Consider the following 24,572-nt stretch of genomic DNA (forward strand, 5'->3'; position numbering starts at 1 on the left):
GAAGGCAGCCCAGACCACTTAGCATTTAGCTACAATGTTTTTAGACGCAGGCAGCCAAATGATAATAATAAGTCGATGTGGTTCAAGAGCCTCCAATATAATAAGTATGCAATCACCCGGTTCAAAAGTATTATTGACCGGTGTGCAGATAGATACTCTTAACATGGGCAATATAATTTCAGCATGATCAGTTCAATAAGGGAATACTGTAAATGGATATGAGGTATAGTCCATTTGTAATTATACTAAGATTATTGCAAATTAGAAAGCCCTATGTATAATGGTAGTACATTTGTACTGTTCTATGGTACAATACATTGTATAATGTATTTGTAACTGAAAGTGCCTTGTAATATAATAGGGCGTATGATGATTCTCCACCACCAGGATTTGGCAATTGGGCCCCCTAATCAATCACTTGGGCTTGAGTTAGTGTTCTTTGTGCTGACGCCAAGTCATAGGTGTACCAAATGCAAACTTAGAACTCGTTTCCTTCATCCACATCCGTAAACGTTCGATACACTACTTGTACATTTTATGAGGGGTCCATGATATATTTATATTGAACACCAAATTTCACTTTTTATTAGGCAAAATAGGCTTGCCTGACAATGATGCTTGTCTTTTGATTATGAATAGTAAAATTGCCACACATACAACACAAGAACTTGGGGCTGTTTAAGCACTTACAATTTGAACAAGTAGAGGCAGACATAAGGAAAGGTTTCAGTTCATACATAAATAAAAACTAAATTCTGCTAACCTTGTACACAAACACGAAAACTGTCGGAATTGTAACTGAAATTTACTATATCAGAGCGACGCACAACTTCTCACTACAGTGTCTGAGGCCTAACGGAACTAATCTAGAGACGTACGCACCTATTGTTGGTCTTCTACGACGCCAGCGGATGGTTTATGTCAGCCAGTAAGAGAACAATAGTACTTCCTGTGATGCACGCTCGATGCCACGGAGAGTGATCACATAAGATGCAGAGAAAAAAAACCTGACGTGGTAGAAGAAAACTAACTACAGTTTTGAAGTGACCATGCCTATTTAACATTAAAAGAGCTCAAAATCCAAACTCGAACAGAAATTGTGTTACAAATTGTTCCCCAGCTTTATTCTTGTTTATTTAAAATAAGATTTTTAATACTGTTGTTGCATATTAAGATTTGTAGACTTTCATTAATATTTTTGACTTTCAAAATAAGAAATAAGCTAAAAGTTTAGCTGTTTTGTAGAGACATTAGGTATTTTTTTGAAAGTAGAAGAGATGAAAAATAAGCCGCTCGCCGGGACTCGAACCACGGACTTCTCGAATACGCGCCGGGAGTGTTTGCCATTACACTACGAAGGAATGCTAAAAATGCGGGAGAAATACCTTATATGCTCCTCCTTTAAAGCGCGATGAGCGGAGATTAGAAGACCCAGTCGCCAAATCCTGGTGGTGGAGAATCATCTTCCACCGCCTTTTTTAAGTTCGGGCGCCACTGTAGATTTATTAGGTTTTGTTTTTGTTTTTGCTAGAACTCCCCAACCCGTCTGTTCACAAAGTGATCTTATGGTCCAAAAAGGGGGCGTCCCATTCACACCACATTCCGAGTAACTAAAAATGTTAGTATAATCAACTAAAGAAAATAATAATTATACATCCAGCAAGATTGCCATACGACTACATAATTTTATTTTATTTTTATTTATTATTTTTTTTTAAATGGCTGGATTAACGACACAACAGGAAAGAAGAAAACCAAAAATAACTAAATAAAGAAAACTGTATTAGTAAAAATGATAGCATAAAATAAGGAAGGAAAACACACATAAAACACACAACGAAAATATGACATACAGTCACACATATCATCAAAACACGACGGAAAAGACATCCTAAAATAAAATGAACGTAGTTAAAAACCCCAATCGCATGTCTGTTGCCATTAATAAAGGACATCAATTCTCTTGCATATAATTTCAAATGTTTAAAATCAAAATTCAATAAATCAAAATGTATATCGCAAAAACTTCGTCTAATAAAATCAGTCAATTGGCAGTCCACCACGAAGTGTTTGGCATCACCCAAAACATTACAATTTGGACATAGATCATTAACTTGTACATGAAATCTTTTTAAATAATGAGGAAACCTACCATGTCCGGTGATAATCTGATTCATATCAATGTCATCATAGATTAAAACTTTATCTGTAATTTCAATATTAATCAACAAATTATTTTTTCTTGTTGAACTTTTCCACAGATCTTTCCATATATTTATATAATATTTCTTCATACTCGCAATGGCAATTTGTCTAGAACCAGAAATTTCCACAATGGGTGCATTAGTTGAAATACATGCCTCCTTGGCCAGACTGTCAGCCCTCTCATTACCAAAAAACCCAACATGGGCTTTAATCCAATGAAAAGAAATCGTAGAACTGATAGATTGTAACAGAAATTTAATATCCATAATAATACAGTTAACATTATCGGGGCAAGAGATTTATTAGGTATTCTAAGCAAGAGAAGAGACAAATGAGTAATGCCTGCGCCGGAACTGGAACCATAGACCTCTATAATACGCGCCGAGTGTGCTGGCCATTACACCACGAAGGCTTGCTAAAAAGGCGTCGGAGGAATACCTTATAGCTTGTTTGCTTTTATATTTTCACAGCCTCTAATAACTTTAAAAAGAAATTCGAGCTATATACAGGTAAATATTCTGTATCTGACAGCTAATTTTAAAGATATCCTATAAATATATAAGGGTGTCTAATATTTCTGGCCCAAGCATGCGTCTCAGATTTCAAACAATTAATTTTGTCAGTACACGAAACTTAAATAAAAGGTAATGGCAGTAGATCCATATTTTTTGGAAAGACTTTATTTGTCGCCTTAATCACGGTAACGCTGGTCTAATGATCATGATGTAATGAATCTCTTACATTGTGATTCTTTTATTTAGTGATGAGGTCATAGTCACAAGAACTCATATAGGGTTGAGTAAGGAAAGCGTTCCTGTGCCTCTCACAACTACCGTCCCACAAATCCATTACTTCGTTTCCATTATGACATTACTTACTGTCATAGAGATGCGATTTGCACCAAAAATGTGTCGTCCCTTTCTCCTGAACATATAGATCAGACATGGCCAAACTGCGGCTCTCCGATTCTTAACTGCGGCTCGCTAGCTACTTGCGATCGTTTACCATCTGGAATGTGCCACGCGTCTTTATTAATCGCTAATTTATTTCCTAGTATTATGTATGTAAAAATTTGATAGATTTCAAACCGTCCACTGCTGTCTTATCGTCAGAGCAACAAATACGTAAAATTACAAATAATTTCATTTCTGGTAATTACTATTCTGGTTATGTTACTTTTTGAAGGTAATGGTAATCGGAATACACTAATACGAGGTTAATCTAAAACTCAGTGCTAATATTTTTATTGAATTATACTCTCCAATATTTTTTCACGCAAGTTAATTTCACTTCAAGCAGTACTTGTTTAAATACCTATGTGATCCTATTTTCACAACAGTTGGGATCCACCTGGAAGATTTGCTACGCGTTGTAGGGTACTACTTTTATTCAGTTCTTGAACAGCTTTAGTAAGTGCTGAAGAAACCTATTTTGCATTGCAATCCATATAGAGCTCTTTTAATTTGTGGAAGAATTTTACGAGGATTTTATGTTTGGTGGAGTGAACCTTCAGCGTCTTACTTGGTTAGGAGACTTATCTCAATTTTCTGTAGAAATATTTCAAAATTAAATTCCTATCCCTAAAGCAAATCAGGCGTTTTCATGCTACTGCTTCACATATTTCGCAATCATTCATAATATATGCTAAACGAATACTTTTTTCCCACATGAAACTCTCTCTTTCGTAATACTTTCTTCACTGTTAAAATTTGGTTCAAGGTTTCACCAAATTATAGTACTGAAAAAACTGCAACAAAAAGATGGTAAAACATTGAAACATCATTTGGCGCTTTGGCTGAACCATTATTTGGTAATTGGTTGAACCATTATTTGGTAATAGATTGAACCATTATTTGGTGCTTTGTCTGAACCATTATTTGATAATAGGTTGAACCAAAAATTAGGAATCCGTTAAAGGGACTATATTACAATATGGATTGAGAATACTTTAAACCATTAATTATAATTATGTTTATTATTAACTATAATTGTTAACTCTCTATTTTGAGCCATTAACTGTAAATTATAGTTATTTGAGAGCTCAGACATAAAATTTTATATTAGCCATTTTCTGGTATTTTTTATTCAATTACTGCTATGGTTTCCTTCTTCCGGTATTTTTTTATTCATTACTGCTGAGAAAGCAATTTCCAAATTGTTTATGCAAATCAGTATACCTAAAGCAATAATTATTGATAATTTGGCTAGCAAAGCAATCTGGTATATATGCATAAGGTTATGATTCAGTTTTGAGAGAATGAAAGTATAAAACATGTATCATTAAAATACATACCTGAAATATATTAGCATGTATATAAAAATATATTAAAAAAAATTAAATGCCTTACACACCAGCAGAAATAAGTTAAAATACAACTGCTCATTGCAAGAGATGAATTTTAATAAAAATTCATGTTTGATATACCTTCACTTGTAAATTAAATTGCATTGATTATTACTATTATTACCTTTGTTTTTTAACTCCACTAAATATATCCATTAGAAAAGCAGATTTAACATACTCATGGAACGCTTTTAAATCACTTTCTTACAAGTTTATGTATTTATTTTTTTTTACATCCTCATGTGAAAAATCTGTAAACTAGCAGCTTTCTTGTTTAATATTACCACATTAATTAACAGAATTCTAATGATTTATTACAGTTTGTCTTTGAATTACAGTACAACTACATCATAGCTTTTATCTCACACTAATTTGCTATTCGTTTGCTTCTCGTACATTCAATGAGACTTGCTTAAAGGCATCATGTGTCTTTTTTTTTACTGTGAGTCATTTTAGGATTTTGATGCCATGGTTGTTCAAAGAGTTAAGTTTCTGTAATTTTCTGATGCTTTCTTCAGTAAAAGCAGATCGCTGTGTATGTGAAAAAAAGAACCAAGAAGAGTGCATGTCATGATGAAAAAAAAAATGAAATAAAAAATAGGCAGCACAGAATGCATTTTTGAACTAGACATAAGGATATCCAAACAAACATCTCTCTCCAAAGTCAGGAATCAATTTGGGACTTTTTCGAACACTGAATTGTAGTATTCTGTTTTCTACAAAATGTATATAATGTATTTTACAGAAATACACATTATGTAATATATGCAGAAGTACTCATTATTTTATAAACATTGTTGTTATTAGGAATGTTCGGAAATCTCTTATTAGAATTCTATTCAGGTACGTTAAACCCAATAGTAATAACCAAATGGCGAAAATAGGCTTAAGCACTAACCTGATTCAAGCCAACATAATCCTTAAAAAGTTAGTACGAATGCGTTTTAACACTATTTTGCATCTTATATTTCATTAATACACAAATTTTAATGCACATACATAAAACGGAAACAAACAAAAAATATACATACCTTGTAATTATCGAACACCACATCAACTATCCGTTAACGTATGCAAACAGCCGCCATTAAACTCAAAAACATGGAATCACGGAATGACCAGGCATGCGCTGAATGCTTTGCTTTGATTGGCTGCAATGTATTCCTTAAAAGTGGTGAAACATTACACTAACTTTGGTGGTTTCGCCAAGATGTAGTGTAATTGCAAAATCAAGTGACCCATGTTTTAGTACTATCTCTTGTATTGAACCATTAAATGGTATAACATTGAACTGAATTTTTTTACAGTTTTGGTAATCATAGGCAGAGATGATAATTTATTTGACCAATAGGTGTGCATGATGAAATATTTGGAGTCATGGGAAAATCATTGGTTTGACAACGATTTAAATTTTAGTTAAAATGTTTATTTCTCATTTTTATCAAATATTGTTATTTCAGATTCTATTGGTGAAATCTCTATGGCTTGTGATATTTTTATCGTATTTTTCGATTTCTTGTTTGATGGCCTTCTTTCTTTCTACCTCGTACTAGATTAGAAGCATTTTGCTACGCTAGGTTAAAGGCACTACGTTAGAGTCGCCGGTAAATACCTCACTATTTTAGAGGCATTTTTCTGCCCGGAATATCTAAAATTTTTCAAGTACTGACGTTCTGCAACTGCACGGGTTGCTCCGGCTCCGATGCCAGCAATACACTTCTTTTAATCTGTTGATATTTTTTGTCATGCTAATTTTCTAATCATGTACGTCTGACATGTCCTTCATGAAAGCTTAGTAGCCAAGCGAAAAGTTGTACAATGATCCACTGCTTGATCACTACAAATTTCAGGTAATAATATAAATTTTTGCTCCCGTAAACATTTATTTTTAAAGTCTGATCTTTTATTTTCTAAAGTATCCTTTGACTACAGACTCCATTTTAAACTCCATTTGAGATATATTTTCTATACACAAGTTAGGTCATAAGATTTTCTTCCTCCTTCTTAGCGAGCATTTGTGGTGTAGTGGTCAGCACACTCAGCGCGTAATTGAGAGGTCCGCGGTTCGATTTCCGGCGAAGGCGTTTTTTAATTTTTCATCTTGCCTTCTTCCAAAAATACCTAAAGTCTCTCCAAGGTAACCTACAGGAAAGTTGTACTATGTAATGTTAGGCTGATAATAATTTATTTTAAACTTTCTTCTGAATTATTTTACTTAGCAATTCAAGACGAGACAGTAAATCATTTGACCGCCTTAATGGGTCCAGCAGTTAGAATATGATGGATCCGTTCACCTGATTGGCAAGAGTTTAGGAACTAAACTATTGTGCAGACGTCTGCCGTGTTACAAAAGACCTGCACATAGAAAATCTGTGTATGTCCATAGAAATATGAAGACTTAACGAAATCATGCTACATCAGCGTTTGCGAAATAAATTCATTATAGCAGTGAGTGGTATTTTTTCCTTTTGTAACATTAGTTTTGATTTGCCATGTATCTGAAAAATAGCTCAAAATTAAACAGCTAGGCTGAACAGTTCGGTTGGTAGACGGGTGGACTATGTTCTCGACGAAGCGTTTACACGAACTAATAGATTTATCAGCAATAGTTCAGAGTTATCGTAGCGATTCAAGAGGTGGTTTCGAGAATTTTCAGTAATGAATATGAATTTCATTATCTATGTTTAAAATTATCGGGACGATTCGAGAGATAGTTTCGAGAATTTTCAATGATTCGCAGTGTACTGACTACTAAAACATTCTGGCAGATTCCGTTGGATGTCACGCTGAAATACTGTACCAGTTAAGGCCGTCATGCGAGATACTGATTATCCAAATACCACTGAAACTGCAAGCATATTCACTTTTTTATGAATTCTTCTATACTGGGCATCAGCAAAAATAGTTATTCCAAAGTTTTGCGGAAAAAATGTTTAACGATTTCTTAGGTTAGGATCTAACGATTCGAATGATCTCAGTATGTTGACCTTATGTTAATTGTGTGGAGAAACGAAATTACTTTCTAAGCAAAAGCTTAAACAAGTTAATAGCTTATTTTTAAATAAATCTTTCTAGAATAACAGTTTCTCTGTAGTGCGCGTTGACGTGTATCATTTAACCTTTTCTTTCTAAAAGACTATCGATGAGTTTAAAAAAAAAAAAAAAAGTTCAATTTTCTTTTAAATAATTATATGTAATTTACTCAAATAACATTTTTATGTAATTGTAAGCCAATGAATATGCTTCCGATTCATTTTACTTCTACTAAAATAAACAATAGTAATTAAAAACGCAGAGGTATAAAGGAAATCAGAAGAAAATATTAGGTTTCTCTACCTGAAGAAAAAACGCTCTGATGCCCAGTACAAGAAATACAAGTTTTAATTTTCTTGGGACTTAAGTTTTCTGAACACAAAACAGCAGTAGATGTAAGATTTATTTATTAATATTTATATGCAAACATGTTGATCACATATTCAGTAATTTACTTCAACAGTTTCTTTATATTCAAAACTTGTCTCATTATTTTCGAAACGTTATAAATTTGGACTTGCGGCTCTTGAACGCTCATAAAACCTATCATACAGCTCTCATCGATCCCTGGTATAGATGATGTTTATACCAAGTTTTCGAAGTTTGGCCATCCCTGGTATAGATGATGTCTTAGATGACAAACCATATCATTCTCCATGACAGTGCAAGCAATCATCAATCGTTTCTCATGATTACAATAAAAGGCGCAGGAATAACCGCAGTACTCTCCTGATATGAGTACGTGGGACTATGAAATCCGCGAAAATTGAAAGATGTGTGAGATTGTGAGGGATGTTTTACAACAGCAGAGAGTAGTTCATTCGTGCTTAAAAGGGAGGCCGCTTTGGTGTATCAACAGAAGTGAAACTGCTGATGGTGTAAGATGTTTAACCAGTTCTTTTAATAACTGAATATGGCAGGACTGTCGAAAGATAGAACCATAAGTGTCACAATCTGTAAATAACCAATGTGTAATAGTACTGAATGTTTAAACTCTCACTCAACGCGCGTTTTTTATTTGCCTTTCTCAGGTATTTATGACATGAAACTTTTCATTGCCGGTAATGCCTTCTGGACTATTTCAAACTATAGCTACTTCAGTAGTTCGGCATTTGTCAAGTAAAGCAATGATACTGAATGAGTTAACTAATTCTCTGCTAATTATTGTTTATTGGATCATTTTATCCCTATTTACATTCTATAAAGGTTAGTTTCATTAGCGTTAGATGATTGAAAAATACATATTATTTTTAATATACTTAAAATATTAATTTTGAAGAGCAATGTCTTTTTAAGAAATAAATTAAGCGCTTATGTAAAAGCGGTGGCAAAAGGAATTTGGATAGCTTTTGAAATTATATTTAAATTGCTTTTGTCGTTTCCAAGCGAACGATCCGTGACGCAAGTAGACAGGAAACTTCAGATTTAATAACCAAAGTTAAATTTAACAAAATAATGATAGTTATATTTGGAGGTCAAAGTGGTACGATATCGCCTACGATTACTCATTGATTAAACTTCCCGTTTAAGGAAACGCACCCTTTATAAAAGAAACTTTCGTTTCGTAGTAAACGCAGTGAGCTATAGTGAAACTGACTAGAGTTAAAAATGTGCACTGTAATCAGTGTTTGGTTCTTTTTGCTTCTGCCTTTCCTGGCAGTTGACGCTGCCTCGATAGCAGGTAATTATGACAATTTCTAGATTATGGCTGTATTTTTAGACTTACCATATATTACCTTCAGAAATGAACTAAAATTTTTAATCTATTGTGTAAGGCGTGCTGTATTCATATTTCTTTAAAACTGTATGATATCAGCAACCCTTTTTCTCTCTTTGACGTAAGGAATTTGACTTGCTGTTGTCAAAAAATCTATTTGGCATAAAGAATGAATAATATATTAAAATTTGCTCCTCGAAATAAATATTTTTATGACTAGCTTCAGTCAAGCAGTAATTGATAAAAATGAGATAGTACAGCACATCAATAAATAACGAATAGAAGTGTTTTATGAATTTTTATGAAGATAAGGCCGAATTTACAAAGCTAAAGGCTTGAAGCAAAATATCTGGAACTTACGTGTTATCGCAGCCCTCTAATTAGAAGTCCCCAAATTATCAGAATGGGCCGAAATCTGGCAACTGGTGCGCATGGACATTCGTCAGGCAACTATACTCATAAAAATGCTTCAGTAAAGAAACGTCACCTTTTTCGTGTGCGTTCATTTTGCTATATTCTAAGTTCCACCGGTTTTTTATACAAAAATCGTGATATTTTTTGCTTTAAACTCAGTTTTAGAATATATACTTGTAGAATCTGCCAGCAATGGAAGAAATTGCGGTAAAAGTTTTGTGGGAATTCATTATTTTGCCTCAAATTCCCTCAAGGAAACAGCCCACCAGCGGCCGAGCGGTAAAGTCGCTGAACACTGGTAGTTCGGTCTGAGGTTCGAATCCCGCAAACGGGCTGGCTGCACGGGCGTTTTCGTGGTTTTCCCCATGTGTGACGTGTATACGAGCCAGTCTACCTTAGAAAGTCCTCCACGAAGGCATTCCTCCCCTTAGGCAGATAGCCCTAGTGTGCTTTGCCATAATCTCAATAAACCAAACCAAACCAAACCCTAAAGGAAACAATGATCTGATGCGTTTGATACATAAACTGTTAGCAATGCCAAAGCTGCGAGCGATGACGGGTTTGTGAAGTTCTTTGATGTTTTTAAAGAAAAAACAGATCGCTGTGTACACTGGGTAAAGAACAGAGCAAAAAATTACAGAACAATAGTGTAAAAAATATAAGTATTTTATTATTTCTTTTTGTATCATACAATCCTTATATAATAATTATAATAATTAAAATTTGTATTTTAAGTTGCTAAAGCGTGTTTTCCTTTGATATGTTGATAATGTTTGCCGACTTAGGATAAATAAGGATAATTCGAAAATCTTCTTTAAATTATCTCTAAAACAACTAACTTGCACCCGATAAATAACTTTTATCTTTTCATCTGTAAAATATCGCCAAACTGCGTAAAAGTGGTTGCTATAATAAGTACCAAAAGGTCTTACACAAGATCTCTCTTTTTTACCATTGTTTTCGATATATAGTAATCCCGGACTTATATAATACTAGACTTACATAAGTTAGAAATTAAATAAGAGTGCGAAAATGTAGCCATTCAAACTAAAACTTGCCAATATAAATAAGGTATCCATAAACCATTCCTCCTTTCATCGACCCAGACATCTCGTATCGAGATAATATTCCCTCGGTCAGATTGATAACTTGCTATCAAGATTAGTGTTAATAATTTATTTACTCTTATAATGAATTCGATGCGCAAAATCGAATGATAATTCATTTATAAAAGAATACTGTGTAAATAATATATATGCACAGTAAATAATAATAATTGCAGGTTCTTGGTAAGCTACACTTCAGAAATTTCTATATATATATAATTAGAGTTATGTAGAGATATATGAAAGCATTACTTATGTAACTCGCAGGAAAAGTTTCTGTAGTAGGTATTACGATGCGTATTATATAAATCATTTCATGAAATAACTTAATAAATTATTATTTTCTCATTTACAGTTATTTAAGCAAAACGTACAGAGGCTGATGGCCCATTTTTAGACGATTTTTATTGTATTTACAGAAATATTTTACCTAAACTTTTGTGTGTTTTAAATGCTCCATTTGATAACACGTAATCTTCACCATCTTTCTACAACGTAATCAGCAAGACAATAAAGACTTTTTAGGATTAAAAGAGGTACTTTAACCCATTCTTCTTGAACAGCTTTCCAGAGTCCAAAGAGGGTTGTAGGTCGACGTTTGGATAATTCGTTTTTTATAAGTTCAAAAGTGCAAACATCTGTGAATGAGACATCAGGAGATTTAATAGAGGTATAAGTCAAGAGTATGGCCTTGATACACATTTTGTGTTCCATCTTTTTTCAGGAAATTAACAGTAAATTTTGACGTGCGGCTGCTTGCTTTCTCTTGATGCAGTTCTACTGACTGATGGCACTGCGAGTAAAGAGAAAGTATTACATATTTGAAAATTGGGTATAAAATATGTTTCTAACTTTGATGGTAATAAATGAATTTCTTTTCGTTGCGGTCATTTAAATATATCCAAGGTTCATCTATTTAAACAGCATTTCTTCATTTTTGTTCGAATAAGTGTTTCTCATAAAGAATACTGCAGCGCGTTCTGCTTTCGGCGTTATGTTGTGGAGGAAGACGATGGACATTATGTTTTTTCGCCTTTTTAAGATTATAATAATCAGCATAAATCACTTTATTTAGAATTGATACTGAGCATTTTAATGATTTTGCAAATGTCCTTTGACTTCGATAATTTTGTTTTGGCATTAAAGTTTTTACATTTGCAACATTCGAAACATTCCGTTTTTCCTTGATTATATATTTTGAACAATTTTTCTTCTTGAAGCCAAACGTTGACGTTTTCTTTCCTTTCTTATTGACAGTATTATCTATCGTTGCTTTAGGTACCGAAAAATCATGGATTTCAATAATTAGATACGAATAATTTTTTTCGGAAAGAGCACAAACATAGCCTTCCGCCCAAAGCTTCTTTAAAAGTGTCATTTTGCATAAAAATAAAACTGTCAAGCAGTAGATGATAATTTATACTTTCAAAAATATAACTGCAGTAAAAATATTTTCCAAACAGGCGATTTTTTTATAGCAAAGCGAATTCGTTTAAAAATGTAGGAAAGTCCTCTGTACATTAGTCATTCTCTATTTCTTGCTGTATTGTTTCTGTTTATTACATGCTGTGTAAAATTGGTTTGGTTATACATTTTAAACTAAAGTCTTTTTTTCGTAGGAAAAAAACTGAGATAAATGAATAAAAAACTAAAGAACCCTTAGTGTTGTCATTACAAATCATAATTAAGTAAATTAAAACTAAAATAATGCAATTAAAGTGTTTATCAGTTTAATAATAAAATAATGGTACTCTTCTGTTATCGTGACCAGATTCAAAAATGTATGTAGGCATACATGTATGATATATTGATATGTGTATGCATATATTGATGCTACCTATATACTACATGCATACACTATACGATATATGTATGCATATGTACGTACACATGTATATCTGTGTATGCATACACATATAACATACCCACACACGTGCATACATTTTTTTTTATCCTATGGCGGGCTCTAGTCGTTTATATACACTGGCCACTACTGCGGTGGTCTGTTTACTATGGAGCCATATAATCGGTTGGGCAACAGTTACCTCCTATGAAGAAACGGACTAATTACATCCATGCTTTCTCCAGTATTCGAACCCGGTCTTTTCGGCAGTCAGTGTTACTAACCGCAATCCTGGCAAAAGTATGTATGCATGCACATGGCCGGCACACTTGCATGCAAAATATACTTTCTGAATCCGATACCGATAACAGAAGAGTACCCAAATAATGACTACGCCTACTACAATTAAAGGAGCCTGGTATTCACGTAACATGATAAGCTTCAAGTGTAACGGCAAATAATGGCATAGATCGGCTGAGCAAATTACCGTTGGTTCAAATATTAAGATCTCTCTAAATGATATTAGTTATCAATGAGACTACAAAGTACTGGTTTAAAGCCTGATTTTTTGAATAAAAACATAAAAAACTGAAATAAAAAGTTTTAAATAGTCCTCTCTTTTATTTTTATGTTTTCTAAATTCAAAATTGGAAAAAAAGGTATTTATAATTTAACGTATTTTGAATAAGATAAAAGTATCTAGATGTTTGTCTTGAAAATAGAAATCCAAAGCGTACGCCTCACTTGCTTGTACATAAATAAGGCTATGAATATAGAACATTTGAGAAACTTTTAAAACAATGTAAATATGTTGTATTATATTTGAATCATTATTTGTTGCCTTGGTAAAAGTCTGACTTTCGATTCGGTACAAAGCCCAGAAATTGGCTCTTTATAAAAGGATATTATTGCAATCTGGGTAATGTGTTTTATAAAGGAGGATTTATACGAAATGTCAAAGGTGGATTATTAAGTCTATTAAAATATAAAATACATAAAAGATTTAAATTTAAGTTTTTAAAAAATTATACTGATCTGTCATGAAATTGGGAGAAGAACATGAATTTAAATTAGGCTTACTTAATTTTCAAATGTATACTCATTTCCAGTAAAAACTTTAATCTGGATACTTTTTAATCTGCTTCAGAAGCAAATATATTTTAGGACCTATGTTTGTCAACCTTCGAAATCGATAGAGTTTTATTCAAAATCTACGCCAAAGTAAGGCTGATATTTTGCCAAATTTTAAATAATTCTTTTATTTTACTTTGTATTTCGAGAAAATCTGTATTAATAGCGTACAAGGAAGAAATTTCTTAACGTTGAAAGAATTATCAATTTAAGAGTCTTTTCTTCCTTTTCAATTAAAAAGTTTTTTAATTCCGTGTGAATACAAAATTCAATGATATTCAGACACTTGAAGCGTTTAGATCTATTTATACATCGGCATTTTTAAGCGTTTAAATGATTAAATCAAAGGCAGAAAATAGATTCTAAAGCTTCAAAAGTTGTTTAACTTTTGAAAATAAGAAAATTCATAGTTTACAAAAACGAAGAATTTTCACGGTTTAATACATTAATTTAGCTTTAATACATTTTATTCAAGACCAAATCTGCTAACAAGAATTTCTTAATACATCTCATAGAAAGTATTTAGGAAACTGATGGTAAAGTTTTATGAATTATATCTTACCGAATACCATACTGAAATATTTTAATCAATTCCTGTGTTAATAATAATAAATAACAAACAATAAATAAAAAATTTCTTTTGAAAATCCTCCAAGAAAGAATGAATTTGATGAAACATATTTCTTATATTTTTCATGCAATCGGTGAGCTTCTAGCTATCTCTGAAAGTTAGTGGTTTACTGTGTAAAGTTGCGCGCTTCCACCCTGCACGCAACAAAGTGGTGACTGCAGAAAACTGGAAGTTAGACTTGAGTCTAATGAAACTGGAGTCTTGAGAAGGGTTTAAGTCCCTTCTTATTCAACTTTAAAAAATTACAATTGCTTGCTCTTGACGCTCACAAACTACGCCAACCCGTCGGTAAAATAAAAATAAGAAACTAAAAAGATAATAACCAGTGACTAACTACGAGGCTCTCTAAACGTAACTAACCTCACCGCGTTCTAAAATACCGCTGATAATTCAGCAAACTCTGAATATTACGTTGAAAGATTAACAATTTGCCGAGGCAAGCACACAGGCCGAAACGCGTGGTTCTTCAATTTCTAACGAACCACCTCCGCGCTCGTGAAGTAAGAAAGCACACTTCGAACTCGTTTCCTTTCTATTTAACTCAGAATACTTCAGCTGACAATTTTTGAATACATTGCGCGTTCTACTAAAATTTACATACTCTGGCATTGGCAGTTCCAGGGGAAAGTAAGGCTTGACAAGAAAGATAGTTTAAATTTAAAATAAATGTTAGTTAAAATAAATATAAACCCTACATTTGCCGCTGCCAGAATTTGGAAAACTTGGAAGCAGGTCCTACAAATGACCTGTTGAAAGGTTTCTACAATTCTGAACTAAATTTTAAGAACCTCGTTTACATAAAAAAAATCTTATCTCACAAAAGGATAATAAAATTTCTGAGTATACTTAATTAAATCTCTCTTCTTACAGCAACTTTTCCTGGACTTCAGCAATCAATCTTGTTCTTTTCCTTCCAGCATCTGGAAAGAATAAGTATCAGTATCTTTCTAAATACATTATAATTTACACTTTCTTGACACTGAATAAATTTTGTTTTTAAACGATTTATTTTCCTTAGTGACTGCTTAATTCACATTCATTCAAGTATTCAAACATTAATTTAACTTTACCCTGGCTCTCCACCATGTGTGGTGTCAAACGGGAATATTCGTGTTTTATTATTGCAACACTTCCCCTAACCACCATGATTTGTTAGAATTCAACGACCAAATAGACACACCTTACTCGACATTCTACAACTCGATGAGCTACTTTAACATTCTTAAAATTCAAGTGTAGGTGGAGAACCCTACAAAACACATTCATTCTAACTTCCCCCTCATTCATCTTTAGACATGCAGGCTTTCGCTCCAAAGCATGATTTTATCTACAGTTTAATACTTAAATTTGAATTCATTGCTTTTGAGCATTTACTTTTAGCATCTAAAATTTTATGCTTCTAGACTAAATTCTACTTTTACATAACTTTCAAGTATTTACGTATATTTACAAAATTCTAATACATATGATTTTTACAATTTACCATAAAATGAATAAGAGAAAAATAAATTTTTACTTTACTCATTCTTCGCCAAGCTGGCGGCACTGAAACTAAAGTTCTTATTAGTACAAGAATACGAAGTTATTTTTTATCTTCGGCCAAATTTTGGCTTTAACATAACAGAATTAGTCTTTCGACCAACAGAAACTGCTTGTTCTTAGATTTTATACTGAAAGAAAACAATACTTTTGCCTTAGCTAAATAAAGTAAAACAAAACTAAGTCTCAACAGAAATACATTGACTTTCGTTAAAACACAGAACTTCGTATTTACGCATAACATTTTGGAACAAAAGAAAAAAAAATATAGAAGATTTTAACTTATCTTTGAGTTTCCGATGACTGGAACTCCGTCATTCTTTTCTGGCAGAACTGTTCCCACGTTATAGGTTTCATGGACGTCAACCTTCTCCTTAATGACCTCCGAGTGTCGTCCACGCTAATTTTTCTTTTTCGTCCTCTGCATGCTGGCCTCTTGGAGTAGCAGTCGTCGGGTTGCTGTCTTTTTCGTTTTTCCCCTGGACGGCTGGTCTTGGCGTCCTCCGGTCTGGAGTCATTCTTGAATTTCTTCTGTTGTTGCTGGTCTTTTCGTTCCTCCTGCTGTCTTTTTATTTTCGGGAACGGCGGCCTTGTTTGCACCTGACTCTCTGGCCCTGGGAGCGTTCTGCTTGATGTATAATTTCTACTGCGATACGTTGTAGGTGGTGTTTTCCTCTTTACCAAGGTTTCTTTACGCGGTGGCTTTGCGTTCTTGTTTTTCTTAAATGCTGGAGTCTGAAAGTTTTTGTTTTTTTCTTTTCGGTACCGTCCCCTGGGTTGTAGAAGGGCTAAGTCTCTCTTCAGTTCTCTGCTTCTTGGGTGGTGGAACGGGTGACGTTATTTCTGGACCTTCTACTTCTTTTACGCTTGAGTCCTGCAAGAAACTTTTAAGGATTTCAAAATCATTTGGCTTATAGTATTTTTTCTCCTGGTCGGGACTTGCTTTACAGATTTCCCCTCTCTCGTTCTTAAGGTACAATACGACTCCTTTGATTTCCTGAATTACATAGGGGCCTTCAAATTTGGGAGCTAACTTTGCAGTAAAATTGTCTGGGCACTTGATAAAGAAAATTTCCGCTTCAATACTTTATCCCCAACTTTAAAATTTGCTTCACGGCGTTTTCTATCGTAATATACTTTTTGCCTATTTCTTGCCGTGTCCGAGCTTTTAATCGCCTGGTCAATAAGATTTTGCACATCTTTCTGTTTAAATTCTTGCTCTCTTTGTTGAACAAAGAATAATTTATCTAAAGGCGTAATTAACTTTCGGCCTAAAAATAATCCTGCTGTAGTTTTTCCCGTAGTATCGTGATCTGCCGTTCTTAAAGCATAAGCTAACTCATTTATGTAGCCATCCCAGCGCTTGTGATGTGTGCTAACGTAACTGCGAATTATTTTTACAATATTTTTATTAACTCTTTCTGCTATGTTTGCCTGTGGTCTATACGGAACCATTTTGATATGGCGTATGCCAAGTCCAGTGCAAATGTTTTCAAATATTTGGCTAACGAATTGTTTACCGTTATCGCTAATGACTTTTATCGGTGCACCGTATTTTAAAATGTATCTGTGTAAGAATGCGTCTGCGACTGTTTTGGCTGACGTGCGTTTAAGTGGAACAATTTCTGTCCATTTTGAAAAATGATCTAAAATTACTAAAAGAAAACGATTTTTATTTAACTCACTCTGGGGTAAAGGACCAAGAAGATCTATGCCTGAAATTTCATTCGGAAATGTAGCGCGAATGCTGTTTAAGTACCCGGCCGGGCTGTAATTAATATCATTTATTAAATGACATTGATTGCAGGACCTGACATACGCAGTTACTATTTTGTATAGTTGCGGGAAATATACCGCCTCGCGTAACCTTTTTTAAGTCTTTCTGACCCCTAAATGACCCGCTGTGTTCGCGTCGTGTAATTCCTTCAAAATGCTTAATCGAAGCGAGGCTGGGGTGACTGGTTTGCACTCGAGATTTTCGTTTGTTGTTTTCGTATAAAATAATAAATTATCTATTATTTCATAGTTTTCTTCTCTATTTCTTATCGCATCGATATCTGTATGTTCAAAGCTTTCGGGGTCTTTCAAATATGCATAGATACTTCCAAATTCAGGATCAGCTTTCAGTTTAGCGATAATTGTATCTCTAGAATCTAAAATTTTCGAAGTCAACACAGCGCATTTAAGTTCATTAACTTCATCGTCCAGTTTTATACGAGAAAGTGCGTCAGCTACATTTTTTTCCTTACCCTGTTTATATCTTATTATTAGATTATATTCTTGGAGTTTTAAAGCCCATGTTATTAACCTGGGCGTTAGGTTTTTCCCCGAGTAAAGTGTACCGACAGCCGCATGATCCGAAAAGACTGTTACTGGCGCTTTGCCGAAATAAACTCGAAGTTTGTGTACAGCCATTAATACGGCTAATGTTTCTCTCTCTGTAGCTGTATAATTCCTTTGTGTATGATTCAACGTTTTACTAAAAAATGCCAAAGGATGGCTATTTTGCATAAGAACCGCACCCACCGCATATTCCGACTCATCTGCTGCAATTTCCAGGTTTTCGTCCCCCTCCGGGAATTTCAAAACAGGGGCATTGATGAGCGCTTCTTTAAATCTTTCAAATGCGGTATTTGCTTCCGCTGTCCACGTAAATTTACTTTTCTTTCTTTTAATTACTAACAGTGGTTCAACAATATTAGCGAAATCTTTTATGAATGACCGATAGTAAGAACATAACCCAAGGAAAGACGAAAGTTTCTTGGCGGTGTTGGGAGGTGGGAAATACTTGATTGCTTTTATTTTTGAATCTTGAGTTTCTATACCCTTTTGCGAAATTTTATAACCGAGATATTTAAGTTCTTTAGTTGCGAACTTGCATTTTGAGGCGTTAATTGTAAGACTGGCCTCTTTTAATAATTTAAACACTTCTTCTAGATCTTTAATATGTTTTTCCAACGTACTACTCGTTATAATTATATCATCTAGATAGATTAAAGTCGATTTTCCTAGGACAGGCTTTAGAACAATGTCCATAGCTCTCTGGAATGTTGATGGGGCCCCACACAACCCAAAGGGCATGCGTAAAAATGCATAAGTGCCCGATTTTGTTATAAACGCGGTTTTATGTATGTCTTCGGGTCTCATAGCTATTTGATAGTAGCCAGACGTTAAGTCCAAAGTAGTCATGTACCTAGTAGATTTAATCTTTCTAATAATTTCCTCTATAACCGGCAAAGGGTAAACTGGGTATTTAGTAATACTATTCAGTTTTCTGTAATCGATAGCAAACCTCCAAGCCCTTTTATCCGAAGGAGGAAACTCGTTCTTTTTTCTACATAGTACGACTGGACTCGCGTAGTCACTATTTATGGGCGTTATTATTTTGTTCTTTAACATTTCCTGAATATGTTCTTCGATGATTAGTTCTTTCTGTTTATCATAGCGATACGGTTTAGTCTTACAAGGTTTGTCGGCAGTTAACTGTATCTGATGCGTAACTATTTGACAGCTACCAGGCCTTTCTGAAAGCAAGTTTGAACAAGTACTCACCACTTGCTGGATGGCTTGCCTTTCATGGTCATTCAAATGGCTAAGGTCCACTTGCGGTTGCTCCACAGGTTCCACCACCCTCTGGTCCATCTCCAGCACAATAGAACTGTCCTGAAAATTCAATTTGGCCCTCGCGGCCCTTAAAAACTCCATACCTAAAATAAGAGGATTTTGCAAATGTTTTACTACAGAAATTAATACTTTGAGGCTTTCCCCTTTTACCTGTATGTTTAATGATAATTTCCCGATGCAGTGACAGGTTTTTCCTTGCGCCGCTATAATTTCTGTGTTTTTGTTCGTAAATAATCGTAACCTATAAAAATTCTTTTTGAAGAATATATCGCTCATAAAATTACCTTCTGCTCCTGTATCGATGAGGGCTTCTACTGGTACATCGCCAACTAGGACTTGTATAATTGGTAGGTGTGTTCTTCACGATGACCGTATTTAAGTGTCTTTTTGAGGGTTTTTTTAAAACTTCCGGGTCTGGACCCTCGCTTTCACAGGCCCCTCTACTCGTTTAAAGCTTTTCTTTCAACTTCTGCCTTCTGGGTACGCGGACGTTTGTTTTCCAATTTCCTTTTTGGGCCTTTACCTTCGAGGTTCGATGAGTTAGCTTGATAGCTCTTTCCCCCATAAGAGCGATTTGTGTTTCCGGTCTGTTGATTTGAGGATTGCCTTCGGAGACCTTGAGAATACGATGCCCCTCTAGCTTTTTCCGCTATTCTGCGATTTTGGAACTTGACCGCCAATTCGAAGAGCTCCTGCAATGTGCTTGGGTTTCTAATTTCGAAGTAATCTTGAACAGCAGGTAACAATCTTGGTAAGATTATTTCAATAATCTCCGCGTCGGGTTTCTTCCCATTCAGCATATCCGTCAGCTTAATTTTTCGCAGAATAAAGTCCGTTAACTCTTCTATATCCCGTTGATAGAAACTATATAGGTATAGGTAACGAGGGCCACGGGCACTGTCCCTTTACCATAATGGTTAATCGGTATTGCACCGTGCCCACCACTGTTTAGAGCCAATGTGTAGGAGCCACATTTGCGCCCAGCACCAAAAGCCGAGGCCCAACGCTCGGACCATCCAGAGGGCAGTCAAACTGGACGGTTGGGTGACGGTTGGGTGAGCATTGCGCCCTCCACACAACGCTCACCCAACCGTCCAGGCATTAGTACATATGATAGCAAATACTGAGATTCTCTGACGATTATAATACAATATGCAATTGGTACATAATGAAATTGCAATTATAAATATACTGCATAATACAAGTCCAATAGTACAATATCAATGTAAAAAGTAAGATATAATTACAAATGCAAATATTTCGTGAACCATAAGTGTAAAATAACAGTAAGTTAAAGGACTACTGCTTCAAATATTAGTACATATGATAACAATACTGAAATTCTCTGACAATTATAATACAATGATCAATTGGTACATAATGAGATTGTAAATATAAATAGACTGTATAATACAAGTCCAACAGTACAATATAATGCAAACACGAGTATGTAATTACAAATGTTAATATTTCATGAACCATCAGTGCAAAACAATACTAAGTTAAAGGACTATGCATATGAATGCAAAACATAAAGTGTTAAAGAGTAGTAGTATACAATGTTAGATATAGATATACTATACAAAAGAAAGTCATATTCTTACAACAGAATGGTATTGCAATTTAAATACCAACAGTATTAAAATATAATTATAATAATAAACTCAAATAAATATCCGAACATATGACCAATACAAAAGCAAAATGTTATTCTTAAAATATCTATGCAATGCATATTCAAATACAGTCAGTAGATATATACTGATATAATTATACATGCATAACAAGTTAAAGACATATCGAGAAAACAACCCAATACAATCGATAAGATCTATACAATACAAATTCAAATACTAAAATAATCCAGATACTAATAGAAAAGTAAATGCATATATCAAATGGTACATCTAACAAAGATAAATAATATATATATATATATATATATATATATATATATATAAACATTCTTATTGAACAAAATTCAACGAAGATTCAATGAGACAAATACTAATCCAAGCATGTGATAAGTTGACATATGGGAATAGTAGATTAACACTAACATGTATGCGTACAATATACTAAAATTGTAAATTATGTTACCAAGCACAAGTCAGTACCATAGGAATGAAGTATTTCCATAATTTTGATCAGTTTTTTAACTAAGTATTTTTGTTTAATTAAAAACTTACAAAATGCACGAGTGTTAGTATTTGGTATGGGAATGTGATAATCTTGTGTAATAGGACACTGAGTCACATAATGTTCAGGATTTCAAGTTCACCACATACACACATATCAGTATTTGAAATCCCATGTCGATAATAGTAAACTGGATAGGGTCCATGCCCTGTAATATAACGTACCAAATGATGATTGGTAACCTGTCTATGTATATCAACATATGAAATATGAAAATAAGTACGACGACCTGTGTCGGAGTAATCCCAGTTTGTTTGCCACGCAGAAATAGTCTTGAGTAAAATTTCCTTTTTAAAATACGAAATTGGCCATTTTACCATTAGGTTTTCAATTTCACCAATATGATCAATACTTTTTTGGGCAGCTATTTTTGCAGACAAGTCTGATTGGATATTGCCAATGTTATCTGCATGACCTTTTGTCCAGGCCATCAGTATTTTAGAATTTCCGGACATGTGCACTTCCTGCTGAATGGCAGAGATAATAGGCGAAGAATGCCTTGGATTTTTAAGTGCAAAAAGAGATGAAAGGCTATCCGTTATTATTATACCTTCCATCTCGCCGGTTTGTTTAAAATATTGAACAGCTTTAAGAATAGCCATCGCTTCTGCTTGAAAAACGCTATTTTCAGCAGTAAGATGTCCTAACCATTTAAATATTTGGTCATCATTGTGATAAGCCACAAGGGCACAACCAGTTTGTTGCTCAATTTTCGAACCATCAGTGAATATCTGTAAGTGAGGTAGTTGTGGCAAATTGTCACACTTCAAAAAGACATTGAGTCCATATCCTTGTTGAGCAGGATGATTATCCAAATGCTGTGTTTGCTTTTCATAGTTGGTTGGAAGAAATATGTCATTATGAAAATTTACAGATTGCTGCAATTGGCGAACTGTTTGATAAGCTGCCTCCTGTAGAGTGCGTAGAGGCAATGGAATAATGCCTGCAAGCACAGTCAAGGCATTAGAAGAAGTTGTACAAAAAGCGCGCGTAATCTGTAATACAAAGGGTCGTTGTAAGCTTTGCAATAGTCTGGCCTTACGACCCTGCATAGGGTCGGCCCAGACTGCAGCTGCATATATAACCATCTTCTCGATTACAGTTTGATATAATATTTTTTGTATGTACGGACTAATACCCCAATTGTGTCCATACATACGGCGAAGATTATTTGCAATGATAGTTGTTCTTCTTTTCAATTCCTGCAGATGCAAAGTCCAATTTAATTTCTCATCAAATACTATACCGAGAAATTTGAGCTGCCTTTAATACCAATTCTGGTACCATATATTGTAATTCTCGGTCGTCGATTTAAAGATTTTCTTTTCTTTGGGACAAGGATAATGGTTGACTTTGAAGAGGAAATTGTAAGTTTGATATTATTACATAATTCATAAAAAAGATTACAAGTTTCTGTGGAGTCAATTTGTTCGCCCTGTGACAACAAAAGCTGTGTCATCAGCATAAGCATATAAACGGGTATGTGCTGGCCAAGTGGAGGATAGAACATAATTAAATGTTACATTCCACAAATCAGGGCCAGCACAGGAACCCTGAGGACAGCCACGATTTTGTATCTTGGTTATTACTTCCCGGTTAGTTAAATACATTAATTTTCGTTCAGATAAATAACTTCTAAATACCAAGAATATATTCTTAGGGCAATGAGCTTTTCTTAATGATTCCAGAATTGCTGGCCACCACAGCGTATCAAAAGCATTTTGAAGATCAATACTAATGAATGCGCTGTGGTGACCACTGATTCTATTAGATTGCAGATCATTAACAATCTTTGACAATACCTGAACAGTGGATCTACCAGGTCGAAAACCAAACTGATTATCAGACAAAAAGTTTTGCACATGCAAATGATGTTTTAAGCGTAAAACAATTATTCTCTCATATACCTTACCCAATGCAGAGAGTAAGCATATGGGTCTGTATGATGCAGGATTATGTGGGTCTCGACCCTGTTTTAGGAATAAGACCACTCTGCCAATTTTAAAAGCCCTAGGAAAAAGTCCTAAATGGAAAAGTTTGTTGAAGAAGTCCTTGAAGAAATAAGGATGAGAATTAATAGTTGCTCGGATGATAATATAATCAATTCCATCTGGCCCTGGCGCCCGTTTTTTAGGAAGATTTCGTATTGTAGTTTTAATTTCGTCTAAAGTTATATCTTGATCGTCTGCAGTATCAGGAATTGTTAAGTTATTTCTAATTTCTGTCTGGAACTGAGAATCTGTGGAAGGATCATCAGATGGAAACACGGTGGTTAAAATTGATTCTATTGTGTCTTGTGTTGGGTGCTCAGTCGAAGTAGGAGATGCTATTAGATGAGTTTGCGAAGGTTGAAAAATTTTTGTACTTGCAATTTTGTAAGGAAGTCCATATGGATCATGATTTTGAGTGCAATATTGCTTCCATGCTGTTAATTTAGATTGAATAATCATACGTTTATAAATTGCTTTTTCTGTTTGATAATGTTGCAAAGTATTTGATGTGATACCATTTCGACGGTCAAATTTTAATTTTCTTCTAAGCGCTTGACATTTCTGTTGTTGAGTTCTTAATTCACCGTTCCACCAATGGAGAGCTGAAAGTTTTTTTATTTGTTTTCCTTGGAAGAAGATCTTGACAAATATCTTGGATTGTAGTTAAAACCAAGTCCGTAAATTGTTCCAAGGCAGCTGGAGTTGTTTGCAAAGATAGTTGTCTTCTCAGTTGGTTCAATTTTCCTCTAATTTTTCTCTTAAATTGACGATATTTACGACCTGGGAGATTATACC

The 24,572-nt window shown here is 34.3% G+C and overlaps 1 protein-coding gene across 4 annotated transcripts in view; it reads left to right on the forward strand.

Moving 5' to 3' along the window:
• The first annotated feature begins 9,116 nt into the window (after positions 1-9,116).
• LOC118190674 (neuronal acetylcholine receptor subunit alpha-6-like) overlaps positions 9,117-24,572 on the forward strand; it is a 91,022-nt gene continuing 75,566 nt past the window's right edge. For 2 of the 4 annotated variants that reach the window (XR_015041676.1, XM_085818658.1), the window contains exons 1-2: positions 9,174-9,263; positions 15,295-15,357. Coding sequence is in view for 3 of the 4 variants with exons in the window: in XM_085818658.1 (XP_085674784.1) it covers positions 9,191-9,263; positions 15,295-15,357 (136 nt within the window). In the remaining variant the exon portion in view is untranslated. Of the gene's footprint in view, positions 9,264-15,294; positions 15,358-24,572 lie in introns of all 4 variants that reach the window. The other 2 variants (XM_085818657.1, XM_085818659.1) reach the window with 2 other exon arrangements.

Source organism: Stegodyphus dumicola, chromosome 6 (assembly GCF_044657685.1).
Source record: "Stegodyphus dumicola isolate Sdum_Otavi_A_Nest chromosome 6, ASM4465768v1".
Classification (NCBI taxonomy): domain Eukaryota; kingdom Metazoa; phylum Arthropoda; class Arachnida; order Araneae; family Eresidae; genus Stegodyphus; species Stegodyphus dumicola.